The 16793-nt window shown below is 44.5% G+C and overlaps 1 protein-coding gene across 4 annotated transcripts in view; it reads right to left on the reverse strand.

Annotated features, from left to right (window-relative positions):
• CORO1C (coronin 1C) overlaps positions 1-16793 on the reverse strand; it is a 66142-nt gene that overhangs the window by 3694 nt on the left and 45655 nt on the right. For all 4 annotated transcript variants that reach the window (XM_068911655.1, XM_009682988.2, XM_009682985.2 and 1 more), the window contains exons 3-10: positions 15485-15607; positions 7996-8125; positions 5256-5437; positions 4587-4706; positions 3816-3920; positions 1850-1995; positions 508-565; positions 170-415 (exon numbers count right to left, since the gene is read on the reverse strand). In XM_068911655.1, coding sequence (XP_068767756.1) covers positions 170-415; positions 508-565; positions 1850-1995; positions 3816-3920; positions 4587-4706; positions 5256-5437; positions 7996-8125; positions 15485-15607 — 1110 coding nt within the window. The remainder of the gene's footprint in view (positions 1-169; positions 416-507; positions 566-1849; positions 1996-3815; positions 3921-4586; positions 4707-5255; positions 5438-7995; positions 8126-15484; positions 15608-16793) is intronic.

Raw genomic sequence — 16793 nt, forward strand, 5'->3', positions numbered from 1 at the left:
CGGAATGCCACAATTCACGTATCACCTCAGCTCCAAGTTACCCACCTACACTCAGCTCCAAGATACTTGAGATGCATCCTTTTGAGCTTTGTTAAAACTGCTTCTGAAGATAGAGCCTGGTAATCAAGTCTCAGGCAGCCATTCCCAGAAGCTCGTGAATTTTACTCACAATGTTTGAGGCATCAGCTGCTTTCTTTGGAGCATTTATGAGATCACTTTTCTTGTTTGCTGCAGGCTTGTTGTCCAGTATATTCTTCTTGACCACTTTGAGGTCCCTATTCTTGCCTGGAATGTACCCGTGTTTCAAGGAAATGAGCAGGGGATCAGCATTCTTCCCCTCAAACCACTCTTCTGCTTCCAGAGCTGCTTCAGGGCCAGCTGTATCAGGGTACAGGTCATCCTGGAAAAGGTCCGACTACAAGCCAGAAGAAATGAATTGGTCAAGCGCGTTGGAGCTGGAAGGCATACAGCTGGCTTCAAACCACACAAACAGCAGGTAGCGCTCACCTTTCGAGGGACCGTCATGATGATGGGCTCACATTTCCTCTCGTGAAGCTTGAAGAACCTTTCAAAGAAAAGAGTAGTGACTTAGAAGGGAGGAGAGCCAATACGCTAAGCAAAGGAGGCCTCGGTTCTGCTGCTCATGCACAGCAGCGTACTGAGAGACAGAGGCAACAGGTGAAAAACGAGCAATCCTAAGGAGTCACAGCTAGGCTGCGCTAGGACTTGCAGGGCCCTCGTAAGGGCTGGAGAAAACTACCTGTGTATGTGCAGAGCTCCCCTCTTAGGTACGGGGTGACTTCAGAGAGAGTCGCACTTTGGCCAGAAGGGGCTGTCAGTGAGGCACAGCCCACTGCTCGGACTGTGGAGACAAGCACCACAGAAGTAATTGACAGGTAACACACGAGCCAGCGTCCTGCTCACTACACCCAGGGGGTCTCCACGCTCTGGTCACCCCCTTGCAGTCTTTCTTTGAACAAGTGCCACAAACTCCAAAGCCCTCTGCTTGGCCACCAGGCAGCGCTGCTGAAAAACTCATGTGCTCCAGGCAACTGCAGACTCTGCTCCCTCTCAGCAGCTCCTCCTTTCATCACTAATGAAAGGAGCATCAAAAGGCTTCACGGACAACGTCCAGCACATTCCCTATCAACGGCGGGCGGGTCATAGGCTGTGGCAGTAACACACACCTGCTTTCTCGAGGTGCCTTCTTATTTTGCCCTCTTTTCAGTACCAATTCTACATCTTCACTGCACTGCTGCCGTTAAGTATTCTCTAAATTCCTGAAAGTTTCCAATCTCCCTGCTACATACAAGCTGAGATTTATATCAGACTTTGGCACCACAAGTTTATCACCGATTATGCTGATTACTTTGGCTGTAACTGAACTGACCTGATGCTAAGTTTTCAGCAGGTAGCTTGCTCTGCTAGATATCACTCATTCATTTATTACAGATTCGGCCTAAATCCCAGCACATCCTCAGGTTTTATCATGTTATGCCCAGCAGAAGTATCACTTCATGTCACAGGGCCCAACAAATACTGTAGAAGTAATGGTGTGGCACAGAAGTCTTTCCAACAGCGGGATCTCTAAACTCAGCAGCACTTGGTTTACCAGTGGAGAGCACACACACCAGTTTTACAGAGGATTCCCAGCCCCCTTGCCTTGTGCCACATGCCTCACTTCCCTGCAGAAAGCTGGCTGATGGTCCGCTGTATGAACTTGGCTTGCACGGTCTAAGTGCAGTGGCAAAAGCAGCACTTTCAATTTCTGAATGGCTGAGCTTGCGACTGGTGGGTTGCTAAGGTGGCACCAACCACCCACCTGGCCATTTACAGCCTCTCCCCTTACCTGGCAATCTCACACTTGTTCACATCCAGGCCCCTCTTTGGCATGAACCCCATCCCCCTCTGCGGCTCTTTGCTGCTGAAGGTGTTGAGGTAGTGAACATATGGGGATTCATCTGTGATCTCAAAGTAGCGAATGCTGCTGTCCCCCTGCAAGAAAAAAAGGACCATTCCAGAGACTGTAAGGGCTGGTACTCTCGGTGCAGGCACATTCTGCTCCCTGCTAGGCGAGGCAGCGAGCATCAGTCTCTCCTGATGCCCTTTTTCTTCAAGGGCCACCACCAGAGAAGAGACAGGCTGAAGCTTACTGCTGATCATCCTCTCTGGGGAGCTGAGGTGACCATGCCAATGCACAAACAGACCCCAGTCACGCTGGGGCTGTAGAGACAGCCACAATGCAAACTGCATGAGGCTGCCCCAGACGTCAGCAGGACAAAGTCAGGACAACTGAGGCAGTGCTGCAAATGGACTGCCCTGGGGTGCCCGGTGCACAATGCAGGGCTGCAGCAGTTAACGCAGTGACACAGCGAACAGACATTTTAAGGGAAGCAAGGGAATATTACTTCTTAGCAGTACAACATAGCCTCCCCAAAACGCCCAAACCAGTATTTTTATGAGTAATGCACAGTTTATCGTTATTTTTGTCAAACTAAAACTTCCATTGTTTACCAGCCTAACATGTTTCATCTCAATTTGCTCACAAGAGTCACTATCACACAGTATACAGTTCTGTTCTCAAATATCCATCAGGCATTAGCAGAACTACCATAAAGCAATTCTCTAGTGTAACCCAAGTGCATTATCTGAACAGGCTCCCAGTGGTAAGTGCTATTTCTTCAAACTACTGTGGTACAGTGATTTGAGCACATGCTTCAAGATCAGGGGTGTCAACTTCCACATTTTTTCTTGTGGAAAAGTTACACTCACTGCCTCAGTTTCCCCAAAGTACAGAGAAGATTCCTGCTTTCTAGTGAAGTGACAGAAGTGCTTATTTATCAGCACAATGCTTTGAAAAGAAAAAATATATATATATACACATCTGTACTGTTGTACTGTGAGTAAATTAACTGCATGACAGGGAGTCTTCTTGCAAAGAAAATGATTTAATTTGAAAGAAGTGTGCACGAGCAGGAGATTTATACCACAACATTGACAAGGACAAGAAGGTATCCACACCCACCTGACCCTGGTTAGAGCTAAAGGGTTGCACAGAAAGACTATACAACAGTTTCTCTTTTTAATTACAGACAATGCTGCCACACCAGCGTCTCTAAAACATCAGAAGAGGTAGCAGAGATATAAAATAAGTCTCTCATTAGCAGTTTAAAAGATAGGATTGTTGAATGCAGTTGTATAGATCCTCCTCTGTAATTACTTGCTCATCTTCTCTGTCCTTGGTTCCTGTTTGTAGGAAGTCTAAAGCTGTGGCATTCAGAAGTGGGTACTTTAGAGCACTTAATGCCTACAGCAAATTGCTTTTAGAAAGGAAAATATAGGTTTCCAGTTTTCTATTATTTAACCTCACAAAATTAGAGTTGGCTTTGCTTCATGCCCCATCATCTTCAAGTGCAAGGAGGATATCGTCTAACACATACCTTCCTCCCACCCTAATGCACAATCATTCAGGTCAAAACCAATATAAGATGCTTTAATGAAGGTATCTGACTTGATGCATTAAGAGCAGCTTTACTTAAGTAAACCCATCTGAAAGAAACATCCAGTTACAAATCAAACCTTCACAATGCAGGCTTCATGGGCTCGCTGCACAGTCCTGCAGTGAGGGTCAAACTGATTTCAGCACAGTTCAATTTTCTCATAGATTTATCTACAGCTCTGACCATCGCTGCAGTACTAAACTTATGATTCTATCTTTCTCCGTTGAGACACCTGAGGGGCAGTTCACAGGAATCATTCATTCAGCAGTAGTCTACCTCTGCACAAGCTCAGTCATTCTAAAAGCTTCTCTTTACCTTGCCACACAAGTAAATAATGTTGGTGTCTGGATCATAGAACGGCAGCAGGACCCCATTGCTCGTGTCCATCTCATGAAGGGCTATTGGCTCTTCCATGTTCTTCTGAAAATAAAAACATCAAGTATGTTAAAGAAGAACTGAAAAGCTCATCTTAACATACGATCTCAATTATTTACAATTCTTTGTAGTTAGTGGAACGTTCAGCAGTGTCTTCATCACCCTGAAGGCTTTGGCATTCTACCTGTTACAATAGCGGTCACTGTAAGTGTTTACAAGCTCATTCATTCCTCAACGACACTTTAATCAGAAAATGCATTAAAACAGCACCCAAGATAATTCACAAAGTTGAGGGGAAGACTTGGCTTGAGTCACGTTAACAGGTGTCTTATCCCAATGTGGTTGAGATTGCCGCTGTCCTGCTCTGCACATGACACATTTCAAATAGAAGTGACCTTCACAAAGTTACTCTGCTGCGCTGTGTACATCTCCTCATACACCTCAAACATGCAGTTGCCACTGTTTCATTGCTGCTTGCAGTAAGGCAGGGATTGATGGAAATCATTTCCTGTACTGAGAGAACGTCAAGCCTAAATAACATGGCAATACTTCCTGGCATAGGAAGTTTGAGTAGGATCAGGCAATAGAAGGAAAAGGGAACATACTCAGATATGTGAACTATGAACGTAGCAGGAGGATGCAGGTCTGGGCTAGTAAGTCATCCTGACAACAACATTACAACAGCAAAGTAGTAATGGGACAGGAACCTACTGGATTCCAAAGGGCAAGCTGCCGCTCACTCATGCGACTGAAGCCAGTTGTGAAGATGTTCCCATCAGCAAGGAAAATGGCTCGCATGGGCCGGGCTCCCTCATGGGTTTTCTCTTTCTCCTGAAATAGATTTAGAGATTAATCTCTAAAAAGGAGCAGAAAGCCCAACCGATGAAGAGTTCTCTAGCTCTCCTCTAGTCACACGGAATACATGGCAGAAAGCACTGCTCCTCCAAGCAGGATGCCAACTACACAGAGTAACATCCAACAATCTTTGCCCAGTGCTCCAGGGAAGAAATCAATTACTAAAACACAAAAGAAGTGGTCACAGCTGCTTCATTTCAGCTTTGCCTATCAGATTCTTACAAGGTTAAAGGAAGACTCCTTTGCAAGCTATAACACGTATGCTGGTTGCTAAATCTCCATTTTGCGTACATGAGTTTGGAAAGGTAATTATGTAAAAGGATTAGATGTGGAATTACACTGCTGCCGGTTTTAAAACTGAGCCCTAAAAATCACAGCTCAGACACTACTTTCAACAAACCCAGACAAATCCTTCAACCAGTGCTATCCTTCCTGTAATTTTTTTTCTTACTTTGAAAAACGTGACTTAAGTATGGCATGCTGTAGTGAAATCCAATTGCATTTTCAGTTATCATACAAACTTACAGCAACGATTTCTTGTTTCCTGGGGTCAATAACTCGAACTTTTTTGTCTTTGGAAGCTGTACAGATTAGGCTGCCATTGCGATTCCAGCTCACATTGTAAATCATATCCACATGCATGTCATCCAAGTTGATGAGGGCTTCACCTGTTCCCACATTCCAGATGATGATTGCATTATCACAACCTGAAAGAGAAGAGCAGGTCAAAATCACAAGAGCAGTGTAAAAAGGAAAAAGCCAGCAGAAGAGAACAAGGAATAAAACCGGCTACAGCTCCAATGCCTCGGATGCCATCTCTTAAATGCGCACTGTGAGATAGGCAGAGTCCCAGGCAGCACCTTCCCAGTCAAACACCAGCTCAGAGTGGGATAAAACAGCCAGAGAAGGTAAGAAATTCTTCCCTGACAGCATGGCCAGAGCCAGCTGGCGAACAGCAACCCTTTCTCCTGAGGGGCAGCTGGGCACAGGGGTCCTCCAGTCACCATACGTGTATATAGCCCATCTCCCAGCATTTGTCTCTGTGGGTGCAAAATTATGAGTACAGCAGAAGTCCAACTCAAGACGGAAAGAGGGAGCAAGGAGAGGTAGCAGGGATACCTGGCCAGAGCTCAGCAGGGCTGGAGCAGGGCCTGGAGGGGAGCCACGCCACCTCCCGGCTTGCCACGCACTCCTGGACCCCACTCCATGTGTTGAGACACTGAGAGCAACTGTATGGGTGAAGGGGGATAAAATCAACTCGGCAGAACTTGCCAGGGAGGACAGGTGGACACAGAGACTACTAAAACTGGACTTCTACTCTCCCAGAGGTGCTCTGACTCTCCGAAACAAAGACAGAGTACAAACACCCCAGCCCTGCAGGCCAGAAACAGGCTGCTCAGTGAGGAACTGATGCCCAGAGAGTATCTCTTGATTCTGACGGAAGGTGTGTGGTATTGTTTCAAGCAGAGAGCCTGAAGCCCCAAGGCATAGCTCTCAGCCGTGCTATCAATGCTCTGCACACTACTTAACTAACCTATGCAACCTAACCTTGCATGCTCCAAAGGCCAGCCAATGCTCAGCAACTGCTGGCAGAGAGGAAGTTGTAGGTTTTTGAGGAGGAAAAAAAAAAAAAAAAAAAGAAAAAGGCCCATGAGTTACAGATACAACTGAAGGAGGTCTGTGAAAGGGCACGCCTGGGGTTCTGCTGCTGCTCTTTGTGCATTCTATGCAGGAGCTCTTGGGTCTTGGCTCAACTGCAGGACTCAAAAATAAGAAATGCCAAGGGCAAAGAGGCAATGTTCTTACACCTCCATAAATGAAAATACTGGCTGGCAGCCAGTCGTTGCCTTCTCAGCTTATAGAGATTTGCAACAGAGAGAGTAAGAATAGCATGAATGAAAACATAGGTAAGCAACAGCACCGGCAGAAGAAACAGCAGAACAAAGGTAAAAAGAATGACAGGCATCAATAGCTGAGGTCAGCAGTTCACAAGGACCACAGTCATCAGGCAGGCGGTTTTGTTTAAGGACCAGACAGCAAGAAGACAGGGAATAAAGCCTAGGATAAGAGGACAGCAAGATTAAAAAAAAACAAAACAAAAACCCACAGGACTGGAGCCATAAAATCACCAGGTGAGGAAACGAAAGCACAGTGTGCAACTTGGCAATTTTTCCTAAGACTCAAGACGGATAAAACCGTCTGAGGCAAAAGATCACAATCACTGTCAACTCTCAGAGGGTATAAATGACATTCAAAAACCAGTTTGTTGTCACAAACCAAGAGGAGCCCAGGTGACAGTGAGGATCTGACAGTCAGTATCCTTTCTCCTCCATGTCAGTATCCTTTCTCCTCCATGTCTCTTAGGAGTAATCCTGGCCAAACTGCCTGGATGCACACATCTTGCTGCTTGCAAGTACAGGAGCGTGAGCGGGCAAAATCAACTTTGTTAACTAACTCTGTTGTCTTAAGTTAACTATGAAAAATCACCTTCTCCTTTTGTCTGTTCTCACATGGAGTTCCACCACATTAACTGCTACAAGGTCTGCAAATCAAAGCATTGTTGGGGAAACCAGATCAAAACCAAACGGGTACCTCAGAAGGCATCTGCATCCACAGAGAACACATAGCTTATCTGACAGCCCAGCTGAAATGATTTGCTGCTTTTACCAGGCTCAAACCTAAATGTCATGTAATGAAAACCTCAGACTGTGCTAATGGATAATGACTTTTCTATTTTATTTCCATCATAATGTGACTGTGTTTCAGTGGTCAAAAGAATCTCATTGCATAGACTGTACCAGTCAAGGAGATAATTTCGCAAATGCTGAAAATGAAAGTTTGTGGAAGGAATATCCAGGCACTAGGATACCTTAACAGAGATCTGTGAAAAGGGAGAAACAGTTGGGCCTCTTATAAAAAAGCACAAGAAAACAGGGATGAGGGGAAGGCATATGCAAATAGATGTCAGCTGCTGATGAAACTTGCAGATCAAATAAAGTCTGGAACAATTTTAATACTGTAAATCATGCCTTCGGACAATTTCCTGGGTCTTGCCCCTGTAAACTGGAGATAGTAAAAGGCTATAAGGAATGGGCTGAGCCATGTGTCCCAGTGTTATTAGGCACTGTAATTACAGTCTTGTGATTTCACCAGCCCTAGGCAGCTGGGAGAGGAAAGGAGTCAGTAGCTCTACTCCAAAATACCTGGTGTAGAAGTGAAACAAAAGAGAGGTGTTTATTCACTGCACAATGGTGACACATCATACCTGCACTGAGCAGCACATTACGTGCAGTAGGATGCCAAGCCACAATGCCGACTCTTTTCGAATGGCCTTCTAAAACTACCACCGGCTCCGTCAAGGACAGGGTGAGTCCATTCTCGGGAATCTGCCACACCTGAAAAGGGGAAGTGAAAGACGGTTAGCCAAGGGCCATCCCCTCTGAAGAGCACGTTACTCATTCACTTCATGCACCCTATGCCACAGTAAAGTCTAAATCGACACTTCTTGATATAAACAGGAAGACAGAAACAGGGAGGGAATTGTTCCGAGTTACCAATAAGCCTTTGGCCGGGCTGCGCGTAATATCCTTCCTAGCTCGTGCTGCCAGTATCCAACCACTGGCTAGCTATACTTCAAATTCCCCGTTATCTCTATGTCCAGAGACCCAGTCGAGTCAGATACTGCCCGAGAGGGATTCAAAAAAAATTGCCTCACTGTTCAAACGCTGTCTGAACAAGCTGGTGTCTTTTTAAATTATGCTCGTCGTTTGCAGGGAATAAGACGCACTTATATTGGAGCTAATTTTTGATATGCTGTCAGTTAGTTTTCATTTTACATTTAGAACCTCCTTTCAAACGCCAGTTAACTGGGGAAAAGCAGTTTGGTCCTGGTAAAAGTTAAAGCAGCCCAAGTTAGCACTGCAGAAACTACCTTCAGATGCAGCAAACTGTCTGCTTCTTTTCTAATTGGTTACACAACCCTTCTGTTGCAAGTGTCTCCCTGCGGTTAGGAAAGAACTGTCACGAGGAGGAACAACCCAAGGATTGCAGATCACGTGCCTGGAATTTTAGCAGCTGAATCAGAACAGGTTTATCTATCGAAGGAGGCGCTTCTGCAACTGGCAGAGCTCAGGGATGGAAGAGACAAAAATCCACCCCCCATTGCCCCAAGGCAGGATCAACTCTACCAGAACTATTCCTGCAATTCAGGATTGGACAACCATCTTTGAATCAAATTTGACCTACATACAGTGTATTAAAAAATTAAATTAAAAGCCCATTACTAAGCAACTACAACTACCTATAGATAGGTGGCAGCATTACAGCACGTTTGCTTTGCCTTCTTTTGTTTGCTTTTTCTGGAGGAAGAGAATAGAGATTGTCAGACCCTGCCTACAATGCTCAAGCAAGCTGTCAAAGCCAGCAGGAGATGCAAACCAAGAGGATTTCGGAAATGAGGCAGACAGACATGCACGAGGGCAACATGGATTTCAGCACTAATCCCAATTTCTCTCCTCTCACAGGGATGGCTGCAGCTTAAATAAAAATCTCCGAGATGCAAAAAATTCTCACCTCAAAATAACCCTAAACTGACTCTCACTTCATTGATGCAGCTGTCTCAGTGTTGTCCCTTGCAGTGCAGATCTCCCAGCATCCTCAGCCCCTCAGGAGGAACAACCAGCCACACTTGGACGTTCACCATTACGGACACACATGCCTCAGCAGAGGATTACTCTTCAAGGGCTTAAATCCCACTTTCTCCTCCTGCCTGATGGAACAGGGCTAGCAACAAGATGACCCAAACCATGGCTTTTACCAGCAATCTCATTTTAAAATTGGTTACAAGCCACAGCTATCCACTCTGGAAAAGCAGGATGTCATCCTGCTCACTTCCAATTCAACATGAGCTTTGCTTGTGACTGCAGCCACCGTATTTTATCAGAGGATTGTGTTAAAACACAACAACGCACCTACTGAATTGCAACAAATTGTTTCACTTGCCCATTACAAAATAAGACTGGGTTACAAAGTTGTCTGTTTTCATAGAGGAAGCTTTGATCATGCCCCACAGTGAATAAAACCCTGACAGCAGCAACAGTTTAAAATGTCTCTGCTGATAGGAGTGCAGAACTTTAAAGTCAGTTTGCTAAAACTGGTATCTGTTTTTAATATAATAATTTTGCGTAGGGTCTTTCAGATGAACCATCTCCAAATTCTCCACGATTTTAAGCACTAATGGAATGCTGCAGATCATAGATATGACCTAAAGCAATTAGAAAGCTGGGAAGAGAGCATGAAAATTAAGAGGGACTAGCAGAAGAGACAACGCAAGAGATATGTAGGGCCTTTGAAGCAGAGAGGTATGGGAGTTGCACAGAGGGGTGTTAAATGATACACACCTTGGTAGGTGTCCGAACTGGACCAAGACCAAACTCATCCTGCACTGGAGCCAAAACCAGCTTCAAGCATTTTTCTCACTGCCAATCCAGACTAAATCTGAACTAGTAACGCAAGAGGTTTCCACACGTACCACATTCCTAGGCTGCAGTTTCAGCAGTTAGAAGGGTTCCCTACCACAGAGGGCCCTGCTTTTGTTTTGCATTTTCCTATGCGGGTATGGTGGGGGGATTCTTCTGTGGAATCTCCGTTTCACAGCAAAGTCATTTGCTTGCCAGAGAACTCCAGCACCAGGTCTGAAGCGAGCCAGGTAGTGCAGGGGGTGGGAGAGGAAGGGGGGGGGGAGCGTTACAGACAAAATACCAACAAAAAGGATTTAAAAAAAAGTGGCCTCTGGTGTATAAACACCTTTTTTTTTTTTTTTCTTTAAGGGGAAGAGGGGAAGCCCCTATACTTTACAGCAGCTGCAGACCAGTGTAATCCTCTGCAGATTACAGAAACTATTGACCTAATGATTGTGCTTCATATTGCAAAAAAACCCCAGGAGTGTAGAAGGTCAGAGTATGCTCCCAAGCGGCCTGGCCCACTCATTCCTACATAGGGTGGGGTAGCTTTTCAGCGTGGGATGAAATTAGATTCATGGGGCAAAGTAAGGAACTTGCAGTGTGGATGCAGAACCCAGCCTGCTGAAGGTGAAGACAGAAAGCACTCACTCAGGATGAGCACACAAAGGAAACCTTAAAACACTGCAAGATTAATTGGACGCCACTAAGTTTCTATCGACTCTCTCTCTCTCTTTTTTTTTTTCCGTTAACATTTCCAGTCTCCTTGCAATAGCGGAAGTGAAGTCACACCATGGCGGCGTGTAGAAGTTTGGCTCACAGAGGAACAGCAGGAGAGGGAAAGGTTTTGCACAAACAGCACAAGAGAAGGAAGATAAAGCAAATGTTTTTCAGCACTGCTTTCATTATGCCCTTTAAAGAGAATCAAAGACTGCCTCTTCTCCTGGCCTTGCATCAATCAGCAGAGAAGGTTAAGTCAATTTCTAGAAATAATATCAACTCCCACTTTCATTGCAGGTGAGGAAATGAAAGGGTTGGAGCCTGAGGTTCTGCATCCCCGCTCTTCTATCACTGCAGGAAAAGGGACTTCGTGCATCCATTTCCATAGATGAATTTCTCCACAGCTAATCTTTCCTAGTTTATCCTGTTTTGGTACCATGCCATTCACTACGGTATCTCAGCAATTCATTCACTGTTGTTGGCAGACATTAAGTGCTATAAGAACACTAATACAACTGACCTCGGGGTCACTGGCATTATTTCCAACAGTGCCTGCTCAACTGTCTGGTATCAGGTTGGTGTCACAGGTCAGCAAGGGGCTCTGGTTTAATTTTTAAAACAATTTGCTGAATCAAACTCACTCTTCTCTGGCCTTTACACGCAAACTTATTAGTATTCTCCTTATGACAAAGCAGATTTCCCATATCTGAGAACGGCCATCTGATACCATCTACAAGCCTTTGTATAATCAAACGTTTTCCAGTTGAATTAAAAAGCCTGAAGTACATTACAGTCATTCGGAAGAGTATAAAGCATGAATATTTAAGTAATTCCTTATTTGTTGGCACAAGAAAACCATTCTTCAAAGAGAACATCAAAAAGAGGCCACAGAAGGTATTGGCATGCCACAGCATTTTAAAGGAAGTTTTTCTGAAAGCAGTTAAAAGCAGGCTAGAGATGGGGACTCCTCATTCCACTCTTTGCAAAAGAGCAAAGAAATGCAGCAACATATCAGCAAATGAGCAGAGAAGGCTACTGCCATTACCTACGCCACACCATTTGTTTGATTAGGGTACTATCGTGTTCCATTGGACAAGAGTATAGGCCCTGTCCTGAAGAGCTTAGAATAAAGCATAAAAAGGAAATACTTACGAATTAACACTTGCAGATTACAAGTACTTCATTGTACGTCAAACTACTTTAAATTGGCTTTATTTGCCAACTGACTCAAAAGGAATCTGTTGGCTTAGCACTCCAACTGGCAAGGACGGGAGGTGGACGGAGGCCTGCGCGTGCCCCCGGGGAATACCCGACGCCGGACAAAGGAAGAGCCTTCCTCCACCCTGCAAGAGCCCACGCTTCGGCAGAGAAGAAAGATGGTGGTGTTTTGGAGAGGTCATTCTACTTTTTCTCTGTTGGAGTCAAAGACAGTCGGGTGTTTCTACCACTGGCGCAGTGGCTTTAACAAAGAAGGTTTTGCAAGGAGGGGGCTGTCCTAAATGTTACCTCCCCACACATCTTTTTCTTCTCTGCCTCCAAATAATTTCTGAATACATCAGGTGCAACAGCCAAGTATTCATTAAATCATGTGGACCAATCCAGTCACATAGATCTAGTGCCTCTCATCAGAAAAATTTCAGTGCGTTCTGTACATACTTAAACCTCTAAAGCCATCCAAGTTGCAAAGCCCTGCAGTATCAGAAAAAGATGTCTTCTCTCCCAGTCCCCTATTCCAACCTCTAGACTAATGATCTCAAATACTGTACCTGTTCAAGGCTTATATGGAGCTTACAGGGTATTTCCAGCTCCTACAGATCTGAGTTTTTATTTGTATGGAACGCTTCTAGCTTTTGAAAGTGCCAAGTTAACCTTCCCTGTGAAACACACACAGTCTGCAGACAGTTCAAAGTCATGGCTGCAGGGAATCAGCCCTCTTCATCTCAGAGACATAACTAAAGCTTAGCAACATTTCACTCGGCACAGTATTTGTTGATGATTTTATCTGAGGGATAATCCCACAAATGCTTGAACTGTTAGCAACTGCAGGCAAGGAAATGCAGACAGAAAAACAGAGGAGAGACAGGAGAAAAAAAGACATACGGAAAAGACGGAAAAGCTGGAGGAACACAGGGCAGAAATAGCAATGCTCCTCGGCATAAGGGTATTCTACTATTTGCTCATGATGGGTATATGACCTTCCTCATTGCTTGGTTGGGTCTTATCTCTAAGTCACATTCTCCTACCAAGTGCTATACATCTAATTGATGTTGATGAGACCTGTTGTGGTGGAGAGTAAGTTTCTAAACCCTTGAGTGCCAATGCAGAGATAGTCTTTAAAAACTTAAGTTTTTTTAAAAGCAACCAGCACTTCTACAGAAAGCCACAGGGTTTTCCTCAAACACATCACTGTTTTTCTCATTTCACCTTGGTTAGTAATGAAGAGTTCACAGCTGATGAACAACTATATCTCCTTTAAAATAAAAGTTGAGTTTATTCAGTGACAGGCTGTTCAGGAAACAGGACTCTGAAAAATCTTTAATAAAGAAAACAGGATGCTAAATTACCCGTGCCAAGACAGAAAAGCAATTAAAGATGGGAAGGCTCATTAGCCCATCCAGTTCCTCTCTCAAATAATCCAGGCCAGACTTGTTCTTTACACTACTTTCTCTAGCTTGCTGACCAGCCCAGTTTATAAGTGTCCCAAATGATTTGGAATATATCATTTCCCCATCGGAAACTGTGATACCTAACATAAGACTCGACTTATCCTGTTACCCAGTCCTCTTTGCTTTCTTCATCACTATTGTCTGCATTTAACTTCACTGCATTTTAAACCTTCAGCTAACACACATTTGGCATTTTCAAAACCCACTGTTAACACACATCGCACACGTATGTTTTTTCAAGTGCAGCAACAACTGACCTACACCACCTTCTCAGCTACTTGCCCCCTTCCACTCAAGATACTGTCACGCACAGAGGTCCCACATGGGAAGACCAGCGTGTGGACCTGCGGTCAGCCACGCTGCGCTATCTGTCCACACGCACGCTGTCTCAGGGGACAGAGGCAGCCAACCCCCACCTTCCATGTGTGCAACTGCAGAGCGGACAACATACTGTGAACCCATGCCCTGCGGGGCTTGTTTGCACAGTTGTAGGCTGAGATTCTTGCGGATTGTTTGTCTCTACATTAGCAGCATTTAGACAACTTGTAATTGAACACTGTTGGGTTTTCTACATAATTCAATCCCTCTGGAGCCTTACAACATACTTCTCATTGCACTTGGATTAGAGATTTATTTTGCCTCCAAGGCGGCAGTTATGGACCTTAGCATCGTCTGCTTCTGCTGATGCTCATGTTTCAGAGCGCATTCACTCCATTTCACAGGCCTTCTGCATTCTAGTTTCTAGAGGAACATTCCAGCATCCTTCACAGCTTAACTCTAGTCCAGTAGTGAATTAGTGAATGTTACAAACACAGAAGCTTGTTGTTTCGTTTAATATTAAATATAGTACATTTTGTTAACATGCTTCGGCTTCCAAGACCGAGAGATCATAGGCAAGAGCTGTCCCAGGATAAGCCTCTTGGGATGAATCCCCTCCCAAACATTTTAACGATGAACAGAAGCAAAGGAATTTATCTGACATGATCTATAATAAGATTTCAATATAACATTCAGCCTACAGCATTTCTAAATATGGCCAAAGATCACTGAAGTTATTTGGCATTATTTCATCTTACAAGGATTTTCTTTCACTTATTCTGCTGTGTTTGCATACACAGGATTCCACATCCATCATTGAGCAAGGTCATCTATTGTTCAGTGGGCTCTGGCTGAGGTAAAATAGGACTCGAGACCAAGGTTGGCAGGTGCAAAATTTGGATTTTTTTTTTTTTTTGAAGTTTTGACATCTACTTATACCATGTACATTAGGGAAAAAAAATGAGAGCATCGCCCTTAAATCAAGGGCTGAAACAATTCTGAAACCAGATGGGTATGTCCCCCACCTCCTTCCAACACACACCACCACATCAGCTGGCATATAGGAGGTAGGGAACCACTTCTGTCTTCTGCAAAGCACTACAAATAACATACGTCACGACTGACTGGCAATTTTTCTTCTCCTCCCTTTTCCCAAAAACCAGATAGATCCCCAGTGGAAGGAAAATGCAATAGTATTTTAAGACAAAACCAGAAAGATAAAAGGCCAAGCCAGTTACACAAAGTGGGATCTCAGTACTAAAGAGACGAACTCTTCTCAGAGGTCTGAGGTTGTGTCTTCCCAAATAGTAATATGAAAAGAAAGTACCAACTGAGAAAGTCCAAACTCTGCTGTTACACAGGTAATAAAACTCAGTTTTTGCTTCTAACGCTCCAAAGCTAGTTAACATCTTTTCTTAAGCAGAGCCAGATATACAGAATGCCCGTAACTACTCTTAAATTAACAAGGGCACTGCCTTCAGCATCGTTAACAGGAGATACTCATTTGTCTTTTGAAATACAAGTGCCATTTGCAGCGCCACTTTTTAGAGTGAAACAAACCTTGCACCAAAAGGCAAATGTACTAACTCACCATGACAGTGCAGTCCTCAGAACCGCTGGCGATGACCTGGTCATTATGAGGACACCAATCTATGTCAAGCACCGGTCCAGTGTGGCCACAAACTGTTGGATATGACTTGTCAATTCTGCCCGTCTGAGCGGAGAGGAAAAGAAAAAAAAAAAAAAAAAAAAAGAGAGCTGTAACACACAGAAAACAGAGCACAACATCTCACCGAGTAGAAGATACTTCCTAATTCTCCACTAGTTCTTTCAATATTGACAATTTCATGACATTTGGAACTAATCATCTCATATATCGACAGTGGATATAAACCAATGACTCTCTTCTCCAGCACTGGCCAAGATGTGCTGACTAGCTGGAAACTTCTGGCTGTGCAGGACAAATGGTCAGAGGTAACAGCACACGAGGGCTTTGCTTGCTCACCAGTGCACAGATGCTTTGCTTGCAGCTCATGTCCTGTTGACATTCATGGGAGAAATTAGGGCCAAGAAGTTGGCCCTTGGTCTGTTCACGGCACTTCAGGAAGAGGGCTGGCAGCATCCACTGAACGCTGTTCCCCACATAACGAAACTCTGATTTTATCTATACGTTTTCACGGCATGGCTATTTGAGCTAAAATTTTAATTGAAGGGTGTTTCTGGTCATTTGAATTTACTAGGCTTACATGTTTTATGATGAAAAGCATTTTGCTTAGGTGGAAAATGTTTAAGACACAGCTGTACAGAGTAAAATACTGTTTCCAGGAACAAATACTGCTGATACACAGACTACCACAGCCACAGCAGCCCACTCCCTCATCTGTGCCCGACTCCTTATGGAAAGGGAATCGGGGCCTCTAGCAGGCTGCCAAAGGCCAGCCCACTGCATGGATAAACCTCCAAAGACAACGAGCTAACAAAGTGCTCCCACTTGAACTGCCAGGGACAAACCCCGTGATGCTCACGCAGGTCTTTCAAGTATACTGACTTTGTTGACTGGATCTACACCTTACTGACAGGGTCCCTTTAATATCCTGGCGTCCCCCCCCCACATACACATACACACACAACTAGTGAAGCATGCAACACCTGAGCTTCCTCCACGGGAGAGGAGACACACATTCACTCTCTAGCTAATCATCATCAGCTCTCGTTCAAGCCTCGCACACAGGAACAAGGGAAACGTTTTAAATAATGGGAAAATACGTCAGTAAAATCAGAGCGAGCCGGGGAGTCCTGTAGTTCCAGTGCTAGAAAGTGCTACCCTGTTCGAAGGGACTTTGTTTCCAGGGAATGACGTGATGACCTTTATACAGGATCGGTAAACCATAGGTGAAGGG

This window comes from Struthio camelus, chromosome 17 (genome assembly GCF_040807025.1).
Source record: "Struthio camelus isolate bStrCam1 chromosome 17, bStrCam1.hap1, whole genome shotgun sequence".
Classification (NCBI taxonomy): Eukaryota; Metazoa; Chordata; class Aves; order Struthioniformes; family Struthionidae; genus Struthio; species Struthio camelus.